Source organism: Oncorhynchus nerka, linkage group LG6 (genome assembly GCF_034236695.1).
Source record: "Oncorhynchus nerka isolate Pitt River linkage group LG6, Oner_Uvic_2.0, whole genome shotgun sequence".
Classification (NCBI taxonomy): Eukaryota; Metazoa; Chordata; class Actinopteri; order Salmoniformes; family Salmonidae; genus Oncorhynchus; species Oncorhynchus nerka.
The window spans coordinates 19,030,283-19,056,424 of NC_088401.1; the positions used below are offsets into that span (position 1 = coordinate 19,030,283).

The 26,142-nt window shown below is 44.1% G+C and overlaps 6 protein-coding genes across 6 annotated transcripts in view; 3 read left to right on the forward strand and 3 right to left on the reverse strand.

The window, feature by feature from the left end:
• Positions 1 to 972: 972 nt before the first annotated feature.
• On the reverse strand, positions 973 to 2,206 carry LOC115131086 (G-protein coupled receptor 12-like). Its single transcript, XM_065019124.1, has one exon. It carries the CDS (start codon positions 2,204 to 2,206, stop codon positions 1,118 to 1,120), a length of 1,089 nt encoding a protein of 362 aa, XP_064875196.1. The 3' UTR covers positions 973 to 1,117.
• A 6,543-nt stretch (positions 2,207 to 8,749) lies between these two features.
• Positions 8,750 to 12,688, reverse strand: LOC115130129 (ubiquitin carboxyl-terminal hydrolase 12). Its single transcript, XM_029660924.2, has 9 exons — positions 12,450 to 12,688; positions 11,348 to 11,428; positions 10,982 to 11,195; positions 10,602 to 10,837; positions 10,332 to 10,408; positions 10,132 to 10,215; positions 9,851 to 10,048; positions 9,681 to 9,759; positions 8,750 to 9,573 (listed from the first exon to the last, which is right to left on the reverse strand). Exons 1-9 carry the CDS (start codon positions 12,495 to 12,497, stop codon positions 9,472 to 9,474), a joined length of 1,119 nt encoding a protein of 372 aa, XP_029516784.1. The 5' UTR covers positions 12,498 to 12,688; the 3' UTR covers positions 8,750 to 9,471.
• A 465-nt stretch (positions 12,689 to 13,153) lies between these two features.
• LOC115130130 (large ribosomal subunit protein eL21) lies at positions 13,154 to 15,629 on the forward strand. Its single transcript, XM_029660925.2, has 6 exons — positions 13,154 to 13,258; positions 14,014 to 14,092; positions 14,290 to 14,351; positions 14,472 to 14,584; positions 15,047 to 15,197; positions 15,508 to 15,629. The coding sequence occupies exons 2-6, from the start codon at positions 14,026 to 14,028 to the stop codon at positions 15,595 to 15,597; spliced, it is 483 nt and encodes a 160-aa protein (XP_029516785.1). The 5' UTR covers positions 13,154 to 13,258; positions 14,014 to 14,025; the 3' UTR covers positions 15,598 to 15,629.
• Positions 15,630 to 17,617: 1,988 nt separating this feature from the next.
• Positions 17,618 to 18,863, forward strand: LOC135572053 (proline-rich protein HaeIII subfamily 1-like). Its single transcript, XM_065019054.1, has 2 exons — positions 17,618 to 17,623; positions 18,078 to 18,863. The coding sequence occupies exons 1-2, from the start codon at positions 17,618 to 17,620 to the stop codon at positions 18,861 to 18,863; spliced, it is 792 nt and encodes a 263-aa protein (XP_064875126.1).
• A 2,124-nt stretch (positions 18,864 to 20,987) lies between these two features.
• gtf3ab (general transcription factor IIIA, b) lies at positions 20,988 to 23,891 on the forward strand. Its single transcript, XM_029660923.2, has 9 exons — positions 20,988 to 21,166; positions 21,366 to 21,460; positions 21,772 to 21,868; positions 22,548 to 22,636; positions 22,714 to 22,787; positions 22,869 to 22,952; positions 23,102 to 23,337; positions 23,467 to 23,520; positions 23,602 to 23,891. Exons 1-9 carry the CDS (start codon positions 21,053 to 21,055, stop codon positions 23,710 to 23,712), a joined length of 954 nt encoding a protein of 317 aa, XP_029516783.2. The 5' UTR covers positions 20,988 to 21,052; the 3' UTR covers positions 23,713 to 23,891.
• A 145-nt stretch (positions 23,892 to 24,036) lies between these two features.
• LOC115130127 (ligand of Numb protein X 2-like) overlaps positions 24,037 to 26,142 on the reverse strand; it is a 24,093-nt gene continuing 21,987 nt past the window's right edge. Inside the window, exon 12 of the mRNA XM_029660921.2 lies at positions 24,037 to 25,482. Coding sequence (XP_029516781.2) covers positions 25,347 to 25,482 — 136 coding nt within the window. The 3' untranslated portion in view covers positions 24,037 to 25,346. The remainder of the gene's footprint in view (positions 25,483 to 26,142) is intronic.

Here is a 26,142-nt window from a genome sequence, read left to right on the forward strand (position 1 = left end):
GAGAGGGGAAGAGTGATAGTGAGGGTTTAGCCAACAGGCCTGGCTATTAGGGGAAACGGTTTACATTACAGTCCTATGCAACATGCAGGTTGAAGGTTGGGGTGAGGACCAGGCGTTTCCATAACCTAATGGACAGGCTAAGAGATCAAATTAATATAAAAATACATTCAGTTGCAACAACACCCAGCTGGTCTAACTGCAAACTGAGTCGCTTGAACAACCAACTCGATTCACAGAGGGAACATTTCACACTCTACATTCAAGAACAGTCAGCCTGCCTACCCAATGTGCCTGCAATGCCCAATGAAATAGGTATGATTAGTTGACCTGTTTATGTATGAAGAAGTGGAGGGATAAGACAGATATCAAAACGATCAAAGCCTGGCCTTAACATAAACTAAAGGCATTTGGAGGGTTAATGGTGTGTGCTACAGGTATCAGGGGACTTTCCTTCCTGAGGCTGTTGTCACCTCAGAATGGAAAGCAAATAGAACATCATAATAACCTACTATCTCACATGCTCGAGGGTGGGGGCTTTAAAGGCCAATAGGGAGAGATGAAGAGAAATAAAAGTGGATGGAAGGAGGGAGGGAGGGGAAGATAGGTGCCCGCTCTCCGCCTCCGCGGCTTTGTTTCTTTGCATGGAGTCTGTGTCGGACGCACGGCGTGCGGATCACAGAGCACCCGGGCTATTTTTAGCCTCCCATGGTTATCTGTCTTGCAAGGCACGTTCAGAGTGCAGCAGCGAGACAAGGTGATTGAGCCCTCAGCCCGACTTCATCTTGTATGCATCTTGATAATCACCCCACCTCTGTCATCCCTCACTCCACTTCTCCTCCTCTCTTCCTCCTTCTCTGTCCGTGTGACATCCTATATTTTTGTACACACACACACGAGCCCTTTATCTGATGTTTCGGAAAGTGGCACAATCTTTAATAATCTAATAATAATCTCTCAATCCTTTTGAGGAAAAAAGCCCACATCAGTAAAAGCAGCTAAAATGACTATGCACGCAGACCTTCCTTTCCAGCCACCTGCCTGAGCCCAGGCTGCCTGTCTGCCTTCCTCCCTCTGCCCAGGGCACCTCTCTCCTTCCCTCCCGGGACCTGGGTCTGGGTCAGACGTGGCTAGGGGTCCGGGCCCTGTGGGCCACCCTGGCCGGTATACAGCCACAACACACCAGCCACAGAGCCTTCTGGATGTCCTGGTTCCTGAAGGCATAGATCACTGGGTTGATGACTGAGTTGTAGGTGGCGGGCACCAGGGTGGCGTATGTGTAGAGAGGTGGGTACGTGTAGTCGGCGACCAGTGAGTAGACGGTGAAGGGCATCCAGCAGGCGGCAAAAGTCCCCAGGATGATGGCCAGCGTGGACACGCCATTCCTGGTTGTGACGTAGTGGGGCGAGGCGGACAGGAAGTGATGCTGCAAGGCGATCTGGTGGGCGTGGTGCATGACGATCTTACAGATCTGCACGTACAGCTGCAGCATGAGGCCGAACAGCAGGAGGAAGGATACGGACAGCACCGCCACATTGTTCTTAGTCAGGGGGCGCACCACGCTGCATGTCGACTCCTCCGCCAGGCAGTTCACCCCCGTGACGGGAAGTAGGCCCAGACAGAGAGACAGGCCCCAGAGGAGGACCAGCATGGTGTAGGTGAAGGCGGCGGTACGCTCTGAGTTGTAGGTCAGGGCGTAGTAGAGTGACAGGTAACGGTCTATGGTGATGGCCAGCAGGCTGAAGACGGAGGCTGAGAAGGAGGCCACCACCAGACCAACAGTCAGCAGCTGGGCCGAGTCAGACCTCAGCAGGTAGGCCAAGGTGAAGTGGAGCACCAGGCCCAGACCAGCCAGGAGGTCAGCCAGGGCCAGGCTGCCGATCAGCAGGAACATGGGGGCACGCAGAGCCGGGTTCTGCCAGATCACCAGTACCACCAGGGCGTTTTCACAGGCGATGAGGGTCCCTGAGGAGCACAGCAAGATGTCCCAGGGATTGACCAGGAGAGGGGGCAGTGGGGGGAAAGAGCCCATAGGTGGGTAAGTGGCGTTATCTGTGAATCCGTCTCTGCTGCTGGACCAGACAGTGGGGTCAGAGGTCAGCCAGCTGGGGGTGACTGATGCCTCGTAGTCGTTGCTCATTTTGGCCCGTCTGGAAACACATGCGCTATTATTATAAGAGATCGCACACACACACGTGAATCCATCCATACAAACACACACACACACACATAAACACATTATGTGAGATCACACACACACTCTTCACTTAAGAAGCCACACAGACATGAGGGAGTGAAGAACATATATTCATAGAGGACTTTAGTATCCTGGAATCCATCTACTCACACAAACATGCACATACTACTTGTAAATCCTTATTTATTTTGAAAAAGTATTCAGACCCCTTCCCCTTTTCCACATTTTGTTACATTACAGCCTTATTCTAAAATTAATACAAGGAAGTGTTTTCCTCATCAATCTACACACAATTCCCTATAATGACAAAACAAATGTTTGCAAATCTATTTAAATATATATATATATATATATCCTTCTCCCCCCCCCCCCCTTAAAAGACCTAGATGCACTATTGTAAAGTGGCTGTTCCACTGGATGTCATAAGGTGAAAGCACCAATTTGTAAGTCGCTCTGGATAAGAGCGTCTGCTAAATGACTTAAATGTAAATGTATATATATATATATATATATATATCTTATTTACATCAGTATTCAGACCCTTTGCTATGAGACTCAAAATGACTAAATAACTTTATTAGAGTCCACCTGAAGTAAATTGAATTCTTTGGACATGATTTGGAAAGGCATACACCTTTCTATACAAGGTCCAACAGTTGACAGTGGATGTCAGAGCAAAACCAAGCCAAGAGGTCGAAGGAACTGTCCGTAGAGCTCCGAGACAGGATTGTGTCGAGGTACAGATCTGGGGAAGGGTACCAAAACATTTTTGGAGCATTGAAGGTCCCCAAGAACTCAATGGCCTCCATCATACTAAAATGGAAGAAGTTTGGAACCACCAAGACTCTTCCTAGAACTGGTTGCCCAGGCTGAACTGAGCAATTGGAGGAGAAGGACCTTTGTCAGGGAGGTAACCAAGAACCCAATGTTCACTCTGGCAGAGCTCCAGAGTTCATCTGTGGAGATGGGAGAACCTTCCAGAAGGATAACCATCTCTGCAGCACTCCACCAAGCAGGCCTTTATGGTACAGTGGCCAGACGGAAGCCACTCCTCAGTAAAAGGCACATGATAGCCCTCTTGGAGTTTGCCAAAAGGTACCTAAAGGACTCTCTGACCACGAGAAACAAGATTCTCTGGTCTGATGAAACCAAGATTGAACTCTTTGGCCTGAATGCCAAGCGTCACGTCTGGAGGAAACCTGGCACCCTCCCTACGGTGAAGCATGGTGGTGGCAGCATCATGCTGTGGGGATGTTTTTCAGTGGCAGGGAGTCAGGATCGAGGGAAAGATGAACGGAGCAAAGTACAGTGAGACCCTTGATGAAAAACCTGCTCCAGAGTTCTCAGGACCTCAGACTGGGGCGAAGGTTCACCTTCCAACAGGACAACGACCCTAAGCACACAGCCAAGACAATGCAGGAGTGACTTCGGGACAAGTCTCTGAATGTTCTTGAGTGGCCCAGCCAGAGCCCAGACTTGATCCTGATCGCACATCTCTGGAAAGACCTGAAAACAGCTGTGCAGCGATGCTCCCCATCCAACCTGACAGAGCTTGAGAGGATCTGCAGAGAAAAATGGGAGAAACTCCCCAAACACAGGTGTTCCAAGCTTGTAGCATCATACCCAAGAAGACTTGAGGCAGTAATCATTGCCAAAGGTTCTTCAACAAAGTACTGAGTAAAGGGTCTGAATACTTATGTAAATATGATGATACATTTGCAAACATTTCTAAAAACCAGTTTTTGCATTGTCATTATGGAGTGTTGTGTGTAGATTCATGAGGAACAGTTTTTATTTAAGCCATTTTAGAATAAGGCTGTAACATAACAAAATGTGAAAAATGTCAAGGGGTCTGAATACTTTCCGAATGCACTGTAAATAACATCTCAAATGTATTGTGTCCTATCTGATACAAATTGAAACAACAACACACACTATAACTTGCCGTTGTGGTATGGAGTAGCCTTGTGGTGCTTACCAATAGGCTCCATATAAAGTCTCATTAAAAACTGTACAAAATCATCAGTAAATGTATAATAAGTAAATAATAGGCCTAAATATGAAAATACAAACCATGTAATAGGAAGCCTAAAAGACATGCACCTTTACACTATGCACACATACAGTATATACAGGGATGTTATTGATAAGTCTGTCTTTACCCAAACCTCTGATTGCCTGCACTCTTAGAAAAAAGGGTTCCAAAATGATTCCTTGTCTGTCCCCATAGGAGAACTATTTTGGGTTCCAGGTAGAACCCTCTGTGGAAAGAACCAACATGGGTTCTTCAAAGGGTTCTCTTATGGGGACAGGGGGGTCAATCCCAGGGTGCCATACAAGCTAGAACCGCCACGTACACTTGAAACAAATAGCCAAACCGAAAACTGCAGACAAAAATGCTTTCTGCTACTAAGATCAGTGAAATGTACGCTGAACTGACAACGGAGAGAAGAGCAGAAATCTCAACTAGCAAACAAGTCGCATCAATGAAGAACGCGAGGAGGGGGGATGATTCTGGTAGGGGGGGGGGGGGGGGTTCAGCACAACAACCGTACCGGTTATAACTCACACCACCAAGTGTCTGTTTTGCAATAACGCATAACAGACACTTTCCGAATCCTGGTCCTTTGTAGCCCTCTCATACCTTCTCATTAGTCTCACCATTAATGTTTTATCATCTATGGTTCTTCCAAATGCACTGCCAGGTTGCAGTAACAATAGCCCGCCCGTCCATTCATTCATCCATTCATCTACCACTATCCACAGCCTACCTAGACTCTGATGTTCGGTCTAGGCAAAAGTGCGTCCTTGCTGTATTTCCATGATACGCAATTGATAACGTTGGCGGCAGGTGCGGTGCCTGGATCAGATGGAGATGCAGCAGTAGCATCGGGGGATGGGTCTTTGCTGCTCTGAGTCCCAAACGGGCCAGACTCGGAGACGGGTCCTGTTTGTTCAATAGGCTACCCCCTACCGGAAGAAGAGGCAGCAACAGCTCAATACCAGGACTTATCTGTATGTCTGCACACACTGCTCAAGGACAGAGACAGATAGGAGTGTGGTGCGCAACTCTCTGCGTGTGTTCGTGAATGGCGTACCGGACACCCCTGTGGGTCATCGGTCTATTAAAACAAATATATATTACAAGAAATAATTTTGACAGTAACCCTCCAAAAAAGTATTCATAAACCTTTTTAATTTCTATATGTAGCCTACTATGAAGCGAAGTATTCATAAACCTTTTTCATTTCTATATGTAGCCTACTATGAAGCGAAGTATTCATAAACCTTTTTCATTTCTATATGTAGCCTACTATGAAGCGAAGTATTCATAAACCTTTTTCATATCTATATGTAGCCTACTATGAAGCGAAGTATTCATAAACCTTTTTCATTTCTATATGTAGCCTACTATGAAACGAAGTATGTGTTTCTTGGGCTTCAAGAATGTGACTCATCAAAGTGCCTTAAGCTTTGGAAAACATATAGGCCCAATTGAACTGATTGAAAGTAAGGGGACATCCGTAAACAAATGCTGTCGTCAAGGCTACACTGGCGCCAGTGCAATAAGTGGAGTTTATGTTTTCAATGCGCATTTCAGACTGAGAGCATAATGCTTCGTTCTAAGGTAGTTCTTTATGAGTTTAGTTTAGAAAATGATCTCTCCGGAGAAGCGACAGTTAGAGAGATGGTTAAAAACAACTTGATTGCCAATGCAACATCAAAAACTGGGCAGAATGGAGGGGTGGTTCAAATACAGCAATTCTGCAACATATTTAATTGAGCCTCTCGCTTAACAACACCTGTTTCAACACGTCACAGAAATCGATTAATTGTAGGCATATATGAACTTCTGGGACAGGTCGTCTGTATACTGGACAGCCAATACATTGGAAGATGCAAATATCAACAGTCCCTTATCTCTGGTATATCTAGTCATGCATCATTCAAGACTACGTTTAAATTGTGTGCTGCTTAATGAACATATAATTCACAAATGAATGTCTCAGGAGGATTTAAGAAGACCAGGGGAGTATCTCAGGTTAGATTTACATTCATTTACCTTGATTGCAGCCCATTTGTGTAGTTCAACAATAAATAGTGGCTAAATGTATGACTACGTTTTCCTCATTGTTAGACTATTTGATGTATAATTTGTATAAAATATGTATAAATATAAGTTTAATGTCGGCTGAATAGTGTATAGCTATAGATAGTAGGCTACACTGCGTAATGAAACAATCCATACTAAGCTAGTGTTTTGAGGGTGGACTGTAGTATTTGGCATTAATAGACGGGTTTTTGCTGAACAACTTTCTATCCAAGCTGGGAGAAGGCGCAAGGATGGCTCATGTCATATAGGTTCAGATAGGCTATACAGAACAGTTGAATAATTAGTATGCTTTGGATCGAACATTTATTTTACAATATGCAATGTTTGAATTTCCAACTTTAAAGATGAACTATGCAAAAAAAATAGTTAGCCTATTTTCAGATTATATGACAAAACAAGAGAGTTTCGTGTAGAGAATCGTTGTACAATCTAAACCGCTGTGAAATATATTTTCCAAAACCAAAATTTTATTTTCAGATGTTTCGAAGCTGGTGTACAAAACCGAAAGTAAAATATGCAAAAGGTAACTTAAGCACAGGAAGCGTAGAAATAGCGCATATAGACCAGATAAGTGGTTAGCGCATTGGGTTAGTTACTGAACGGTTGCTGGATCGAATCTCCGAGCTGACGAGGGAAAAATCTGTCGTTCTGCCGCTGAGCGAGGCAGTTAACACGCTGTTCCCCGTGCGCCGAAGAAGTGGATGTCGATTATGGCAGCCCCCTCACCTCTCTTATTCATTGGTGTTGGGTTAAATGCGGAAGACACATATCAGTTGAATGCATTCAGTTGTTCAACTGACTAGATATCCCCCTTTCCAGATCTACCGCTTCTTAGACTTGCTTTCAATGAGAATGACATATCTATAATTCACATTTCTATGTGAATTTGGTTGGTTGCCCAAAAAGTTGCATATTGCAGCTTTAATTACTGAACAATTAATTACATTTTTGCCGTCAGCCAGCAGTCTAAATAATGGCAGCCTTGTGACACCTTGTATAGTTTTGTGAAATGTTAGGCTTAACGTGAGAAAATGAACTCTTGACTTTGCAGGGGTCCATAGAAACTGCATTAGGCAAATGCCAGTGTCTTTCTCTTTTTTTAAGTGAAGGGACGGGTTATGGTTGGTTACCAGGGTGTGGTATCACCATTTCCATTTCCTGCAGATGTGTGAGACAGGGTTGGGGTTCATTCTGACTTGGGCTGCAAATTGCTCTTTAATTCCAATTCAATTGAATTTTAATTGGCCACACCCCAAAGTAAAAATAATTTTAATTGAAATTGAATGAAAGGAAGTCGAATTTAATTAAATTAATTTAAATTTAAATGAATTATTCACCATAGTAATGTTTATTTTGACATCATATAGCCTATGGTTACCAATACCATTTAGCATAAGGTTGAAACATTACATTTTTTAAAACTCTTTAGTGGTCACATTCTAAGATCATGTTGGGGGTTGTCTATAATTATATTATTTAAATAATTTCCCAGAATGCATTAGATCAAACTGCAGTATGGAACGGAACACTAACATCTCGTGACAAGGAAAAAAACACATTTGAATTATAATCAAGATAGTATGCTATTTGAAATGGTATGTGTATTCATTGCATTAATAAGTGACATATCTTTTTGATAAGATTTGTCAAATGAGACTTTCATGTTTCACATCTCAATTGAATTGTTTTGAATTAAATTCTACTTCCTACAATTCAAAATGAATGAATTTTAATTAATGATGTGGCCAGTGAAACTTTGCATCTTGAAAGTCCAATATCTTGAAAATGTAACTGCTTACAATGCAAAACATTTTGGGCCCATATCAACAGTGGACTAATGAAAATATGAACATACATTTTTTGATTTTCCCTTTCATTTGTTTTCTTCAGTTCTATAATGATGGCATGTAGTTTTGATGTGGAGCGCTTCTCTCCACTTCCAAGCACCCCGTGGATTGCTATTCTGGGCATGTCTACTCTAACTACAATCTGTGTCAGCCACCACCCCCTCCCAATTCTCATCCCTCCATCTTCTGTCTGCCCTCATCCCACTATTCCAAACCACTCTCGGTTTCTCTGTGCTCGAGGGACTTCACTTTCAATCAATGAAAGGAAATACATTTGCAATATATTCCCATTGAGTAATACACTCAGATCAGTGATAAAGTATTTATTCAGATGTCTCTATAGGTGGCTAGTCTCCTACAATGAGCTGCCCTAGCATAATCTAGCCCTGTTGTTGTTAAGGCAACAGTGGGTGGGCTAGGCTGCAGCATCATGACTGGGGGTGTGAATGGATTAAAAATAGACTGCTATTGTGCTGTTGCAGTTTGAACCTGTAGTGACCAGGTACAACCACTGAGGGGCAGTGCTGAGTATATATGAGTCATCAGTGTGCACCAGGAACCTGTTTGCGTTACACACACACACACACACACACACACTATTTATTAGCTTTTATTATTTTTTCTTTAAAACAGAAAATGACCATTTCTCAAGCAAACCCTCAAATAAACCTTTCCAACACCTACAAAAAGGTATCAAAAGTGCTCCATAGTGTCAATACATGTTCTTCTCAGGTCTTATGTTTTTTCCCCCCTATGATAATATGATCTTATTCTTCTAATAATATTTATACAAATACCACATTTTGTACACGGTAGAAATACACGACCCAAACATCCCACACTTGGAACACTCGCCTCCACCCTCCTACTTCATGCAGTAAACTGGTCTACTCTGACTGGGCCCCAGCCAGGGAACAAAGCAGTGTTACAGTCTGAGGGAGTGTGCAGACGCCTGGCCGATATTACAACACATGAATCATTAAATACCCACTCACCCCACCCAAACACTCATGCTATAACTAACGCCTCATTCCCAAAACCTCTGTACAACCCTCATTAAACACCTTTCGAACTCACAAAACTTTGATACAATATCCACTGATCCTTTGACAAAACTCTCCCCTGTAGCTGCATCTCCAGCCTAAGTGACAGGGTGTGGGAGGGCAAGGGGGGGGGGGACTGACTCCAAGGCTGATCTGCAGTAGATCCATTTACACAGGTTTGAATGACACCTGTATGGTCCATTATTCCCACTGCTGAGGCACTGGGCTTTTCTCCTCCGCTCCAATGGGAGGCGCTGTCCTCTCCAGGGCCAGTCAGTCTCTGGACTGGTAGAAGAGGATGTAGCCAGACTCAGAGTTCTTGGAGATCTCAGAGGTGAGGCCATAGAACTCCTCTATGGCCTGGGCGTCTATCTTCTGCAGAGGGAAGGAGAGACAACATGGATCAGTGGGGTCGCACAAAACAAAAGTGCGCACACATGTATGTTCACACACACACACACAGACACACAGGACTAGCTTACCTCTACAATGTCGTCATCAAACAGCAGCCAGAAGTCGTGACTCTTCACAATGGCGATGTAGTGTCCTCGGTTTGGGCCACTGAAAACAAGACAATGCAGTCATGGACACACTCACACTCTTTATGGTCAGTTTGGATACTTTTAGACAACCTTGTAGACACAATACTGACCTCCCACAATGCACCACGACAGCAACCAGGTCGTAGAGTCTCTCAGGATTGGTTGCGTCTCCTGAGGTGTTGAAGAGGCGGAGCTCCAGAGGGAAGACGACGCGATAGGACAGCTTGGTGTAGCGCTGCAGCTGCTCCATGTACTTAAACCTCTTCAGGTGTAGAGCCAGGATCATAGGCAGCTTCTTCACACGCATCCTGTGGGCGCACACACAATACCTTATAGTAGCGATTAAAACTTATCAAAGAATACTTATGCCCACAACACTGCCAACACTGACCTTTTGTGTGCCTCCTGTTTGCTTCTACATTCTTCACAGTAGTACTTATACTCACTGCAGAGAGTCTCTGTGTTACTAAACCCCCTGGAGGGAGCAAAGGAGAGAGAGATCATGGTACTTGGAATCACATGGAGAAAGGAGCAATACACAGGTCAGTCAGTATGTAATGTGTTATTGTAGTTAGGTGTTGTAGATGTTACCTGAGACAGTGTGTGATGGAGGTGTTCTGTTCCACGTCCACTGACAGGTCCAGGAAGTCTTCGTCTTTGCTGCTGATCTGTAGGGAGAAAACAACAGCAACAACAACCTGTGATGACTAGAGCCAGACAAAAACATCACTCAGTCTATCTTCATGCCAACAGAACATGAGCCTGCCTTCTCTCTACAGCGTATCACAGACAAGTATTGCATCCTGCAATAACAGAGACATCACTAGTTGACATGGGGAGTCAGACTCAGACGGTAGGTACCGTTTCGCAGGTGAGGCAGCGGGTCTCGTTGGTGAGGGTTCCCTGGAAGATCTCATGGACCCAAGTGGAGGGGGGCGGGGTGTTACTGTTGTGGTTCTGGGAGTCGAGCGAGCCATTGGCTAGACGGCCGTTGGTCTTGTCCTGCTTCCTTTCCTCCTGCAGCAGGTCAGCAATGGTGTTGAGCAGGTAGTTCAGGAATTCATGGGCATCCTGTTGCATGTAGTTGTCAAACAGCTCTGCAGGGGTAGAGGAGAGGGGGAGGGAACAGGGGAGAAAGGGGAGTGTGTCAACCTCATGTCCACACCCACAACATTTTCAACCATCCACTTCTTTCTCTATCTCCCCCCTCCTGAACTGCAAGCATACTACCGCCCTCTCACCATTCTCCTTGCGTAGGCGCGTGATGAACTTCTTGGGTGGTATGACTCCCACCTTCCTCTTCTGGTTGGCGATACTGTGGAACAGGTCGGCCAGGCAGGTCAGCAGGTTCTCCTTGCGTCGGGGCTGGCTGCGGTAGGCCAGGATCTTCTCCCGGAATGGACGGCAGAAGTACAGAGCCTGCAGCACCGAGTTACAGTAGCAGGTGTTCCCAAACTGCATAGAGGGGGAAATACATGAGGAATACAGAGAGTGAGGCTGAGAGCTGGATGCACACCGATTTTAACCATCTATATGCAGAAGGCAAATGTGATCTGTAACACAGATTATGCAGACATGAGCATGTGAACTACGGCACTCTCACTTACGTTGACCAAGCCGAAGTAGTGCTCGTTGACAGGGAACTGCTCTGAGCCAATCTCTTTCTCCAGAGCGGAGGCATTGGCGCCCTGGAACACAGAAACAAAGTGCTCATATTTTTTAGCATAGGTCTATGTGAGTGTGTATCAATGCTATTTCATATCCAATGCCAATGGCTGTCAGTGGGAGTGCCATTCTTTGATAATGGAACATGACTGACATAAGCAGCTGTGCAAATGAACTGCAAACAGGATTTCCTGAGTAGACCTACATGGCCAGAAGTTTTGTTATGAACACAAAAAATAAAATAAATAAAAAACCAATGCATTATCCAAATGAATGACGTTTCCACACTAAGGGGTTAGCGATCTTTGCAAGACACGGAACAACATGTCAGTCTTGTCTAGCAATCTAACGCGCAGCTGATCATGTAGTCATCCACTGTGTTCCAGAAACAGCTCGAAGTGGCTTGGTTTTCAGGACGATAACTCACTGTATCATCCATCAGTCACAACATTGTGTCACCATAGTTAACTAAAACTAGCTATCTGGAAAGTTTGCTACCTAAATTATTATTGACATCCAGGAAAAGTACAGGTGTGAGCAAATGCATTTTCCAATTGTGACCATAAATGAACTATGGTGGTTGTGTTCAAATGCCTTGACACCCACACTGTTTTACTGCAAAATGAATGTGTAAGATAAACGCGGTAACTACAGCGGTGCTGAAGCCGCAGAACTATGCGGTGCGGTCAGTAGGTCACATTGTGGGCGGATATGAGCGCAGCATTTGATTTATTGTTTTCGCTAATTAAATGTAAGATCATACATAAACAGCTAATATATAACAATGTAGACCTACGCTACGATATTAACGTAGCAATCATAGATAGCTAGACTAACTAAAGAACGTGAAACGAAAACAAGATTGTCGTGTCAGTGAAGCTACTTAGCTAACGTTAGCTAGCTAAGAAAAGTGACTGGGTAGCAACGGGAAAGTAGAAGATTTTAACTATCTTCCCTGCCACGCAATATAGACACAACACAACCGCGGTTGTCATGCCATCCTCACATCACTTTACATTTGTGTAGTAGATGCCATTTACTCACCATGGTACAAAAAGAGGCAAATTTGGAAACTGTCATTAGGATTTCCATTCGCCCAGCGCCATCTTCCACCCAATCACCGCGCGGAGGCGAGGAGGACCCTCATGAGGGCCCACTGCTGGACTGGCGATGCGAGCTCCGCTTGGTCTTAGTGCCGTGTTAAAAATATCCATCCGATGTCCATGTTCTGTGGCGTACATTATATGAAACGCACACATATGCCCACAACTGCAATTCATGACACAGCTGTGTAGAGATTGATGGCTGTAATCAATGTCAAACCAGAGTCAAGCTCACTGAATCTTTGATCAGGCTAGCGTTAAGTTTTGAAAACGATTTTGAAAAAGTCCAATTTACTTGTGTAGCTAGCTAGAGTATATAGCTAGTTATATAGCTAGCAATCTGCCACGGTCAGCAGTTCATACATAAAATATTTCGATTAGGCACAAGTACAACAACATATGCATTTCTCCCATTCATTTTGCAAACAAAAGTTGTAGCTAGCTATCAGATGAGTCGTTTTACCACTCAGTTCACTGACATGACGCTTCACAGTGCGTCAACACTCCAATAGAAAGTCAAATATTATCTGATCTGAAATCATCATTTTACCCAACCCCGGTGTGAGTTTAGTCATTACGGTATAAAATCAACACTGACATTAGATCAGCGTAAAGGGGACAAATCCATTCGACAATTGTATTTTTGTTCAGGCAATATGAAGGCACTCCTGAATTCTATTTCAGAAGGAGGAGTTTCGGGGCCTTCAATCTCTCTTTCCGCTGTACCCGCCATCTTGCGAGCAAACGGGGGTAAGATGTGTTCCGATTTACAGCTCGTGAAAGCATAAAATGTCGTTTTAAATGTATGTAAAGACATTGATATAAGTATGTTAAAGCATATTCTACATTTGAGGCCAGAAATAATACGTTAACGAACGTCTGTATGGCATATATTAGGATGATGAATGAATGGGGTAGCAGCGTGGCTTCACATGTGGGCCTAGCCACTGCAGTGTACGCTAAATTATCCGGTTTTTAGGGATTTAAAATGGCATAGCCAGACAGCAAATATGTCACGAACCGTAAAATAACAACTGTCACGTTGAAGCAAAAGTTATTTTGTCAATCAGGGGAAATGAAGCGCTATCGGTTTTGGATAGTTTGCGAGCTAATTAGCTTTAGCTAGCTCTGTGTCGTAAATCTTGTATTTTGATTGACGTTGCCATATTTGAAATGTCCCCTTGTACTTTTTAAATTATTAACGTTAATGTTATAGTAGCTAAACTACCGGTGTGTAGATTTTCTTTGCATTTAAGTTAACTTTGTCAACAGATTGCAGTTGTCAGGTGACGGTTAGTCAGACCAGGGTATTGTAAGCTAACTAGCTAAATGTCATAGACAGTTTAATTACGTTTTTGTATGTGACAGTATTGCATCCATTGACATGACTAAATCAGTCTACATAATTCTTAGCCACCCTTGTAACCTTACATTTACAGCCACTGTAATAAATTATTTATACTTTGCCATTGGGTTTGTCTGACATTTGAATATCCATGTTCCAGTAATCAGGCATCATGACCAACACAAGAGGCAAGAGGAGGGGGACGAGGTACATGTTCAGCCGTGCCTTCCGCAAGCATGGTGAGTTCATATCAGAAAGACTGAAGATCTATTGGAATGCCTTAGGCCGCTTTTATTTATTTAAAAATAAATAACTCTGGGCTAGGAGTGTTTCTGGCATGAATCCACACTGGCGTAGCCTTCATTAATTACTTTTGAGTCCATCTTAGAATGTTGTTTTGTTTGGCTGTGTATAATATATGTGCTTTGTTCCTCAGGCCCCATTCCCTTGTCTACATACATGCGTATTTACAGGAAGGGAGATATCGTTGACATCAAGGTAGGCCTTGTTCCACCTTCGTGTTTACTGGTAGTGACTGCACTTACAATGAATTAGTTATATTTTTTTCTTTGGACTTCCCCCAAGCAGAATTCTTAAGATTGTGAATGTCTCTTCCAGGGTACAGGTACCATCCAGAAAGGAATGCCTCACAAGTGCTACCATGGCAAGACGGGTAGAGTCTACAACGTAACCCAACATGCTGTTGGCATCATTGTCAACAAGCAGGTCAAGTAAGTACAATGTGTGGAGGGGTATGTCAAATTGTCACTATCCGTTTCCTTTCCAGCTTGGCCATGGGATGTTCTTATATTGAAGTTGCATTTGATTTCTTTGTAGAAGAAGGTTTATGTTTGCAGAAGTCTGTCGCATCTGAACTCCATCTTCACTTTGAAACCAGGGCTGACCTAAGTGGTCATTCACGTGGGGGACAGTATTTGTCCTTCAGCACCCGGCCAAGTACTTACTGTATGTTTGAACTAGGGTTGTTGGAGACGTGTTTATATAAAAAAAATATTTAAAAATGCAGATTATTTCGCCATTCATTAGAAGTGTAATGTTTTCTGTTAATTCAGGATGTCAATTGCTTTGTTTACATGTCATAGGTAAGTGACCAGTAGCCTTTTGTATGTTTTGCAGACAACGTCTCTGAATTTTATTCCCGAGCTGAAAGCCATGTCCCCTTCTCTCTGTAGGGGTAAGATCCTGGCCAAGAGGATCAATGTGCGTATTGAGCATGTGAAGCACTCTAAGAGCAGGGACAGCTTCCTGCAGCGCGTCAAGGAGAACGAGAAGAGGAAGGTGGAGGCCAAGCAGAAGGGCACCTGGGTGGAACTGAAACGCCAGGTATGTAGAGCACATTTACCTGGGCCATTAGCAGTAATGTTGAAATGCTCTAAGTGTCCTGTACACCCTCCAGGACCATGTTTGTTTGTCACTATTCTACATAAACAGTCCAGATTGAAGATATAAAATGAACATTAATGCTGATCTAGTGGAATGTTGCGTAAATACAGTTCTGTTGCTTGGTTGACGCATTCTGTAATGTTAATTCAGCCATGTCATTATTTCTAATACATAGTCCTTTGAATTGTTTGTATTTGAAGTAGTGGCATCTCATCTATACATTTGTCCTTTCCTCCTGGTCCCCCTGCAGCCCACGGCTCCTCGTGACGCCCGATTCGTCAGCACCAAGGGCAACGAACCCCAGCTGCTGGAGCCCATCCCTTATGAGTTCATGGCATAACTGCTGACCAAAATAAAAATGTTTATACACAATGATTTGTGTGGACCTGAGTCTCTTATGCATGGATGCATTACACCATGGGATAGTCATTATTACTGCATGTCAATGACTGGGAGAGAAAGTGGGAAGATGGAGTGTTTAGTTATAATGTAGAGTCTAACCAGGGAGATCAATGTTGCTGCTGACGTTCATGATGATTCTCCTCCATTGATCACAGAGTGAAGTGAAATGCTATTTCATCGGCGAGCTGAGAATGACGAGCACAACAGTCTCAAAGTACACTAAGAATACTACACTTGAGTTACCCAAAATGTACATGTGTAGGCAATTGCTTGCCCCAAATAAAGCAGACAATCTGGTATATTGAGTAGAATAGCTTGGACATGTCAATGTACAAGGCAGACCTGATTTGTGCCAAATTCTCAATCTATTTACACCATTTTGAACTTTGCACCCTGTTCAATGTTCCCCTTGAATGTCTGGAATGACAGTCAGTCCAGCAGAGGGCAATGTGCACCAGGATAAGTGCCTTGTTACTTAATCTTATGAGCTCCGATGGGCTGCTTTGGTTTTCAATGTGAGAAATTACATTCCCGTGACTGAATACCCAGGTACCTATAAGCATGCTGATGAACAGATACTGGGATTATATTTCCAGAGAAAGCAATGCACTAAACGGTGATTGTGTCCTAGATGACTCCACTCTTGGAAGATGTCTCAGGGAGAGAGAGCCAAAACATTTCCAGATCACACATGCATATTTCACACCTGTAGATGTGAAATAGGACAAATATAAGCACCTTCCACATGAGTAGAGAACACTGATTTGACAGTTTGAGCACCAAATGTCCTTCGAGTACAATCGCACCATTCGCTGAGAATCAATAGAGTATACATTGCATGCATTGTTCTTCAGGTGTTACATCTTTCTGGTTATGTGACCATGCAGTCACACGTGTGTGTGTGTGTGTGTGTTGTGTTCTGCAGTTTGTGTGTGTGACTGTGTACTCTGTGATTGGTGTGTGTAGTGACCACCCCTGTCGTATCTTGACGTGTGCTGTTTAATCAGTGGAGGCTGAATGGCTGACTGGATATCTGACAAACACTGTATGTTATCTCATCCCACCTCAGTACTTTACCCAATATTTACTCCAATTAGGACCAGTTTCCTGAGATGGTAGCAGCAGCTGGAAAGGTTATAGTAGTGTAGCGAGGAAGAGCACAAACTGACTCTCGAGTGTTTAAAAAATGTTCAGGTATAATGAGGAATATTGTGAATTTAAGATATGACAATTTATCACTTTACTTTTTGAAATAAATGTCCACTACAAATGGCAATTCTTGATAACAACTCACTGAACTAGTCCTGAGATATTCACTTACTAGAAACAATTTGAATATCAAACTCACAAAAATTGTAAGTAATAATTACACACTTAAAAAAAAAAAGTACTAATTTTGACTCCAGATATTTTTTTAAGAACCAGGAAAATATAGTGGTCAATATCACAACCCCACGCGTGATATCATTGAAAATTATATCATAGAACGTCTTTCCAAAAGGACAACCGGACTTAATGCAGTGGCATGTATGGCCTCAGAGATACGGACTTAAAACGAATGTCCACTAGAGAACAAAAATAAATTCCTGGATCTCGGGAGGTGGTATAACCCTCTGTTATCCTTAGCTGTCTCCCTAAGGGCAGAAGGTACAGACACCTGCCTTATCAAACTGGTATAATAAGTCTCCAACAAGCTGAACGAACACAAGCTGGTGTTACACATGAACCCAAAATCAATGTGATCAATCAGCAAGGCATATCTGCTTATTGATCAATATAGACTACATTGAGGCCTGGGTGTTGTACAGATAACAGTATGGTGTTGGGACCTACTGTTTCGCCTATCTTTCTTTCCTCATAGTGATATCAGTCCTGCCAGATAGAATATACAAGGATATGACAAATAGTGTGAGAGAAATAAGGAAACTTCCAGAAACTGTGTACTTGTATTACTATCCATGTGGGTACTGGAAATCCCCACAAGGATACTAATACAAGGACAATTCTCCCTCATGGGGACATTTCACAGGTCCCCACGAGGACAAAGGCTATTTTAGGTTTAAGGGTTAGGTTTAGTGTTACGTAAAATAGGATTTTGATTGGAAATACATGTTATGTCCCCACAAGGATAGTTAAACATATGCTGTGTGTGTGAATCTGCTGTCACAGACAGAACAGGCCTTCATCTGGAGCGCTGACTCATGGGAGTTACTGATTGAAGGAGGAAAAAGTAAACAGTCTGAGAGACAGTGAGTGAGGAGAGAGAGAGCGTGGATTACTATGTGCTCCTTAATCACACACATTTGACATACAGATTGAGGCTGTCAACTCAGCCAGCAGCCCAGAGCAGCCATATCGACCCTGTCTGTCACACATTAACCACACAAACACACACCACTGGTGAACGGTGGAGAGCAGAAGCCTCACAAACACACACCACTGGTGAACGGTGGAGAGCAGAAGCCTCACAAACACACACCACTGGTGAACGGTGGAGAGCAGAAACCTCACAAACACACACCACTGGTGAACGGTGGAGAGCAGAAACCTCACAAACACACACCACTGGTGGACGGTGGAGAGCAGAAGCCTCACAAACACACACCACTGGTGAACGGTGGAGAGCAGAAGCCTCACAAACACACACCACTGGTGGACGGTGGAGAGCAGAAGCCTCACAAACACACACCACTGGTGAACGGTGGAGAGCAGAAGCCTCACAAACACACACCACTGGTGGACGGTGGAGAGCAGAAGCCTCACAAACACACACCACTGGTGGACGGTGGAGAGCAGAAGCCTCATAAACACACACCACTGGTGGACGGTGGAGAGCAGAAGCCTCACAAACACACACCATTGGTGGACGGTGGAGAGCAGAAGCCTCATAAACACACACCACTGGTGGAAGGTGGAGAGCAGAAGCCTCACAAACACACACCACTGGTGGACGGTGGAGAGCAGAAGCCTCACAAACACACACCACTGGTGGACGGTGGAGAGCAGAAGCCTCACAAACACACACCACTGGTGGACGGTGGAGAGCAGAAGCCTCACAAACACACACCACTGGTGAACGGTGGAGAGCAGAAGCCTCATAAACACACACCACTGGTGGACGGTGGAGAGCAGAAGCCATATGGGATGATATATCAACAGACATCAGACTGTGTCTCTCTCTTCCAATTCACAATGTTTCCATGATTTCATGTTCTCTCAACCCTGCTAGTTTCATCTTTCTCAGTTCTCTTTCTTTGTCTCTGGCCTGATTACACATAATGCACTGTATGCATCTAGGTGATAGTGGACAGATAGGGTCTTTCTTCTACCTTCAGGAATGGTTATCAGTGTAGACTATGGCCATACACAGATACAGACCCCTGTCAGTGGAGGGATTGGGACAGTCGGGGACCAGACGTGGAGGTGGAAAGGCTGATAACGATGGCGGCCGACAGAGGCCAGGTGACCTGAAGCGTGGAGGGAGCAGAGGTACCGCCCTAGGGTTCTCAATAGGCCTCATTCAGAGAAGCCATTCTAAGATTTCACACCAGATCATGGGACGTGAATGGTAGTTGGTCTCTAGTCGTTAGGTAAGGTACACACCATTGGACAAGATTTTCTATTTTGTTTTCTGATTTGTGTCAAGCTTTCCTGAATTCACAACTAGAGTATCCTTGTGGAAAAATAGTATACTGTTAATCCAATTAAGTCTAAATAAAGAGCAGTGTCTTAGAATTGGGAGTGGGTTGAACTGTCAACAGGATTGGAGGAGTCGGGTTTGAAGAGCATCACATTGGGACAGAGCAGGAGAATGAAGACTGGGTTGTGACTAAATCACACCTATCATAGAACAATATGGAGGAGGTTGATAAGATCACGATTAGGGCTGTAAATGTAACGGGTGTGTGAAGACTGGAGACAGACAGTCGCTCAGCTCAGACTACAATCGCGCGCGCACACACACCACAGACAGAAGATAGCGATGCACAGTGTCAGGAGCCTGCATGACAGTTTTAAAGCCTACAATCAATCAGAGACAGGCAAGCTCAAAGACCTGAATTGCAACAACTGCTGTTCAGTAAAAATTATCAATGACTAGTCTAGTCTATTGAATTCACCAATAACAGTTAGGACTAATCTAGGTCTTGGAAATCAGAGCCAGAAACCCAATCACATCCATTTGCAAGAGGCTATTTTGCCTCAATCTCAAGCAGTAGCCTCTTTCATAGTAGGCCATGAATGTCAGTTTAAAGCTGCAATATGTCACTTTTTGGATGACCCAACCAAATTCACATAGAAATGTGGGTTATAAATCTGTCAATCTCATTGAAAGCAAGTCTAAGAAGTGGTAGAGCTGTTTTTTGTGTGCTATTTCTGTCTTTTACTTTCAATTTTGTACACCAGCTTCAAACAGTTGAAAGTACAATATTTTGGGTTCTAGAAAATATATTTCACAGCAGTTTAGACGGTACAATGGTTCTCTACACCAAACTTGCTTGTTTTGTCACATAAACTGGAATTATGTGAACTGTTTGAATTTTAGCAACCAGGAAATGGCGGAGCGATTTCTGCATAGTGCGTCATTAATTAACTCATGGAGATTGATAGAGGACTCTAATGCCCAAAAGCCGGTTGTGTCATGGGCAGTGCCATTGGACTTTCACCATTTTGTAAGTAGTCAACTGGGTGGGACCTCCTATGAGTTAAGGAAGGATCACATAATTCCATCCAGATCAGTGGGATCAGCCAATGAATTATACTCATGAGCAAACATTTCATAACTGCAGGTGGCAGTAAATCGCCAACCTTGACTTTATACCTGTTCAAGCAATACATTTCAGGTGGCAGTATACAGCCTTTCAGTTTGTTTACCAACTCATAGAAGTAGTAGAAGAAGAAAATGGACTTCTTCAAAATGGAGATGGCCTCAATTGTGCTGCCCATGCTCTCACATATGCCATAACCAGATCAAATAATCAGTCTACGCTTTACAGTACCTTGCTATATGCTGTTTTAAAGTCAGGTGTGCGTCAATGCACAGCAATTCACTGTTCCAACCTCCTCCAATCAGGAACTAAAACTACGTTCAAATGTAGAGTGATGGCTGAATAAATTCACGAAGCAGGTGTCCAATATTAATTTATAAATCATCAATATTTCACCAAAATAATGATAGTATTTAGGCCTGAAATTAATTTAGGCTATTACAGAGCCAGACTTTGCTTTCTATTTAGTTCACTTTCCATTGCGTGGATTGAAACACCCCTGTATTATCCAACAGTGGTATCGCCCAATAAAATATATAGTCCTCAGGTGTTAACCCAAGTAGGCCGGTATACGACCTGACCTATTGGTTTTGCGTTATCAAAACACTGTCATCTGGACAATTAAAGATGGGGGAAAGGATTGAAGTCCAAAGAAGCTTTATTTGTTCTTTTGTCAACTGCAATGCCACCTTCAATAAATCATGGAAATTAGATGCCCATCTTTGCAAGCACACAGGTTTGGTGAGTACCTATCCTGCCCAGCTGGCATCTTTTAACAGATGGTCCAGATCAGATCCTATGTACTGAATTTAGAATTTCTGTTAATCAGAAAGAATGAGCCTATTGACGTAAGTGAAATACAACTGAACGCGAATGAATGTCTGCGGTCAGAAACACGTATTATCGTGTTTTGTTACTTGGTCACGTTTCTCTTTGACAGAAACCCTTCTCGTGCGAGAACTGTGACAAGAACTTTTGTACCCGCTACCAGCTCACCAGACACGGGCTGAGCCACAGTGGAGAGAAGCCATACACGTGAGTATGAAGCTTCACTATCCTATAGAGCAATGGTTCACGGTCAATGATCGGTTGTGTACGAGCCTGTATGGCTGTTCCTGCCTTCAACAATGTCTCATTGTTGCCTTTCCAAATGATTTGGCGGACAGTCAGTTGGCAGAAGTAAAGACGCGCACCAAAGCTACGGTTTAGTTGTAAATGGTTTTGAACCAAATGTTTCTGAATCAACTCGAGTAGGAGCGCCAACCCTTTGTGCTAGGAGTCATGCAATTCATTATTCCTCTTCCAACGTTTCCTCCGGTCACTCATCTGTTTCTGTGCGTCTGCAGGTGTCAGTCTGCAGGATGCTCCGAGGCCTTTGCCACACATGCCAGCATGAAGAATCACATGGCTCGCGTTCACCAGCACAAGGAGAAGCACTATAAGGTTGGCTAAACCGAAGTCAGACTTTGACGCACCTAATGAATCACTGATACCACTTGGTTTAGTCTGAAACAAGCCCTGCAAAAATCCTGGCCATTTTCCTTAAGCCAGGAAGTTTAATGGAATGACATTTGACTTTACTCTACTGCTGCTTGAACTGTGAGGTTTATTTAGAGCACCAGCACTGAAGCCGTGCTCTAAACTATGTCAACATCTGTTAGTATGTGTGCATGTAGTCTTGTGCACTTGCCTTCGGTCATAGGCAGACATCTTGCCACAGAAGTAGACCTGCGGTTTGCCTGTTTAATAATATTTTCCTGCAGTTTATCTAATTTCAACCAGCTGAATGACCAACACCAGACATCATGCAGAGTAAGTGGTGGTGGGGGGGGGGGAATTAATCAATATTCGACAGACAAGCTACTTTCTATCTGCATGGTGGTGCCGTCAACCATGTAGGCAATGCCATGTTTTCATGACTCAGGCTAAACCGAGGTTCACATTCATCACCCTATTGCCTTAGGTTTCATTTGACACTGTTCTGAAACAGTTGATGGGTAAACATCAGATTCCTTGACTTCCACCTCCAGGTGTGACTGAAGGAATAGTGAAGGCAATGTTAGACTACGACAAATGGTCCGCATCCTAATTTTCATTCAAAGGTTTGTAAATTATGTTCTAGTGTGACCATGTGCACTGTGGGATGGAGTTCAATAAGAAGAACCAACTCAAAACACACAAGATTACACACACACAACTGCTACCCTTTCAGTAAGTATAACACACTAACCTCTACAAGAGAATGTGGACTATACCACATCAGGCTGAACTCTGACCCTTTCCCATAGGTGTATCTTTGAGGGCTGTAAGAGAGAATTTGCTGCTCCCGGACAACTGAAGCGCCATGAGAAAGTACACCAAGGTGAGCCCTACACATGCCACATACCCACAAGTCTGATCAGAGGTCCTGTGGATGTTTTATCCAGCCATTTCTCTTTCCCAGGTTACCCCTGTGCTGTGGAGGACTGTCCATTCCAGGGGAAGACTTGGTCAGAGTATCAGAAGCACAGGAAGGCTGTGCACAGAAGTATGTAGGCCCTCCAACACTGCCACCCTCTTGACCATACTGCAACTCATCCCTTTGCATTGTCTTGTGAACCCCTCTCACATGGTCCTAAATATTATATAGATTTAAAATGGATCCGATTGTAAAGTCTTCACCGGGTGTGTGTTCAGTCAAGCTACAGTGTGATAGCTGCAGTAGGATGTTCCTGGGGGTGTGGTTTTTGACGCAGCACCAGCTGCGGATCCACTCCGGTGCACCCAAGAGGGTGTTCCAGTGCTCTGCCGCTGGGTGTGAGAAGACCTTCACCACCCACTTCAACCTGGAGAGCCACGTTGTGTCAGACCATGAGGGCAAGCTGGCTTTCTCCTGTACCCACGAAGGCTGTGGCAAGCACTTCGCTATGCAGGTGAACTCATGGGACAAGGCTCCAGTTACAATATGGTATCCTGTCACTTCGCAAATAGTTTTGCAGAACTCAATCTGTCTCTTTAAGTGGAATATTTGGTGTAGAACTAAATGTTTTTATATTCCTTAGGAGAGTTTGAGACGACACCGAGTGGCTCATGACCCAGAGAGGAGAAAGCTGCAGGTGAACGCTGGTATTGGGTATATGGTGATAAGTAGCTTCCCTACATGTAGTATTATAATCCACTACTGTTTCCTTTTGCAGAAGGTGTGTCCTAAAAAGAACAAGCTGTTGGGGCCAGCCTCTACACAGGCTGAGACCAGCAGACTGGCTGACCAACTCCATAACACCAGCTTGGGCTACTCTACATCATAACACCAGCTTGGGCTACTCTGACCTGGACTGGTCCATCAGAACCATGGAGGGGGGTGTAAATCTGAAACCTGTGGAACAGGAACCTATTCTTTGCTACTTGTCAAGCGGTTTTTTTTAGTTTTCAAGAGCTGAATTTCAGTTATGTATCAAACATTATCTAATAAATCCTCACCAATGCATTGCTGGCTCCTTGTCTGTTAATGGTTATGTAATGCACTATGACACTTTACAAATACCCAATGGTGTCGCACATGATATTCACTTTCAAAGCATATTATCAAGTCTGGTCCATCATCCTGGGAAGTGTGAGAACTGGGCCCAAAATCGTCTTCTCCGGCAGGTTTTTATTTATTTTTTCCTCCAGGGAGGTGATTGAGTGAATTTGGTAAACACATTGACTGGCTTATTTGATAGACTAAAAGTTGAATAATTAAGATACAAGTAGGACATGTGGCATCCCAGAAACTGAGGAAACCACTATCGGCCTTGTGCCTGTTCACTTACTAGCCCTGAGTGGCTAGTGGTCCCACCTGTTCTAGCCGCCGACTACCTTATCTTTTAAGTGGCCACTAGATCTACCTGTTCACAAATGGCCAATCTGTAGGCGGGTTGGTGACGGTGAACAAATTGCATCAGTGTGCTTGCAATGCACCACTCCAATAGTTTGTACAGAATCCCAATGGAACTTGTCGTGGTATTGTTAAAGATTTTGTTTGGGTGCCAGGCAGGTATTAACCCTGCCGAAAGGAAGAGTAGGACTGAGTACCACTACCGGACCCACAGACTGCCCAGTGTAGCCTGTTTGCCAGAGCCAGTGGTGTGAAAAGACCATAAAACCTCGCAGCACAGGGATAATGAAACGGCAGAGCAACTTCAGAAATAATTCACAAAGAACCCAGTCATCAGGATCTGTATTACCACTTCTGAACACATCCAGGTGCTGAAATGATTCCACTAGCAGTGTTTTCCTCCAGTATGAAGGTGTGGCGCCAGGCAGACGTGGGTAAGAACTGACTCCAAATGCTCTCTGTGGAAAATATTTATCAAATGGCAGAATCCACAAGTAAACCCTAGGGAGCTGATGGCTGGGTCGTCATGGTGATGAGGCCTAATGCTGTGTCCAGGGGACTTGGGCCCCCAGAGTAAGGCCTTGGGTTTATTCAGTTGGAGCGAGTAGGTGAAAAGGTTTTATCCCATTTTTCTCCTGATAACCTTAGCAATGTTTCAGAGACATGGCCTAGAGCTGATCTAAATCATTACACGGCAGAGACTCTTCTGTTCTATGCAATGAATTTCCATCTGTTGCGGCCACCTGAACGCACCCTTGGTATATTCAACTGCAGTCCAGAGACGATGTACTGTCCTTGAACAGATAGTCCCGGTAACATGACCATATGAACACAGTCTGTTTGTGGGGCTGACACAGTCTGCCCTAGTATCAAGTGATTTTGCTCAATAGGGCCAGGTTTCCTCTAGCCTGGTTTGATGAAGTCTGTCATTTGGCCCAGGTTACAGTAGGTCCAATCTAAAACAATTTCAGTATGGTATGATTTGGCGCCATAGCCTGATTTCGATGCAGTCCTGATTTGGCCCTGGTTAGATCCAGTCTACAGTAATTTCAGTATGGCATGATGCTATGCCAGGCTGCCAGGCCAGGAGACCACAGTGAGAGCCACTCTGCTACGCTGCTCCTTCAGCATGGGTACCAGGGCTGAGTGGCTCATACCAGCCGTAGACAGTCCATTAACCGCCACTATCATGTCCCCACACCTAGGGAACAGAGGGGACACAGAGGGGCACATCAAAATGGATGGACCACATACAGATATACACCAGTTTATTAAGTACACCCACCCCTTGTTCATGAAAATGGTTTGCTCCAACAGACAGTGAGTCACATGGCCATGGCTTGCTATTTAAAGTAGGCAGACAGGCACCAAGGAATTCAGTTACTGTTCGACTGAATGTTATAATGGGCAAAACTATTGACCTAAGCGATTTTGATAGTGGTATGATCATGTCAGGCGCTCCGGTTCCAGTATCTCAGAAACGGCCGCCCCCCTGGTCTTTTCACACATGATAGTGTCTAGGGTTTACCGAGAATGATGAGACAAACAAAAAACATCCAGTCAGTCCTGTGGGCAAAAACAGCTTATTGACGAGAGGTAGAAGGAGAATGGCAAGAATCGGACAAGCTAACAGGCGGGCCACAAACAGGCAAATAACGGCGCAGTACAACAGTGGTGTTCAGAACGGCATCTCGGAACACACAACTCGGCGGTCCTTGTCACAGGTGGGCTACTACAGCAGTCGACCACACCGGGTTCCACTCCTATCAGCTAAAAACAAGAAGAAGCGGCTCCAATGGGCACAAGATCACCAACACTGGACAATTGAGGAATGGAAAAACATTGCCTGGTCCATCCAATC

Bases quoted from the DNA above. Each gene is read 5' to 3' on its own strand.
- LOC115130130 (XM_029660925.2), top strand. From the start codon at position 14,026: ATGACCAACACAAGAGGCAAGAGGAGGGGGACGAGGTACATGTTCAGC. The intron at 14,093-14,289 runs GTGAGTTCATAT...TTTGTTCCTCAG, and splicing joins CCGTGCCTTCCGCAAGCATG to GCCCCATTCCCTTGTCTACA. The intron at 15,198-15,507 runs GTATGTAGAGCA...GTCCCCCTGCAG, and splicing joins GGGTGGAACTGAAACGCCAG to CCCACGGCTCCTCGTGACGC.
- LOC115130129 (XM_029660924.2), bottom strand. From the start codon at position 12,497: ATGGAAATCCTAATGACAGTTTCCAAATTTGCCTCTTTTTGTACCATG. The intron at 11,429-12,449 runs GTGAGTAAATGG...TCTGTGTTCCAG, and splicing joins TTGCCTCTTTTTGTACCATG to GGCGCCAATGCCTCCGCTCT. The intron at 10,409-10,601 runs GTACCTACCGTC...TTCTCCCTACAG, and splicing joins GCTGCCTCACCTGCGAAACG to ATCAGCAGCAAAGACGAAGA.
- LOC115131086 (XM_065019124.1), bottom strand. From the start codon at position 2,206: ATGGATGGATTCACGTGTGTGTGTGCGATCTCTTATAATAATAGCGCA.
- gtf3ab (XM_029660923.2), top strand. From the start codon at position 21,053: ATGGGGGAAAGGATTGAAGTCCAAAGAAGCTTTATTTGTTCTTTTGTC. The intron at 21,461-21,771 runs GTGAGTATGAAG...GTGCGTCTGCAG, and splicing joins AGTGGAGAGAAGCCATACAC to GTGTCAGTCTGCAGGATGCT. The intron at 23,338-23,466 runs GTGAACTCATGG...TATATTCCTTAG, and splicing joins GCAAGCACTTCGCTATGCAG to GAGAGTTTGAGACGACACCG.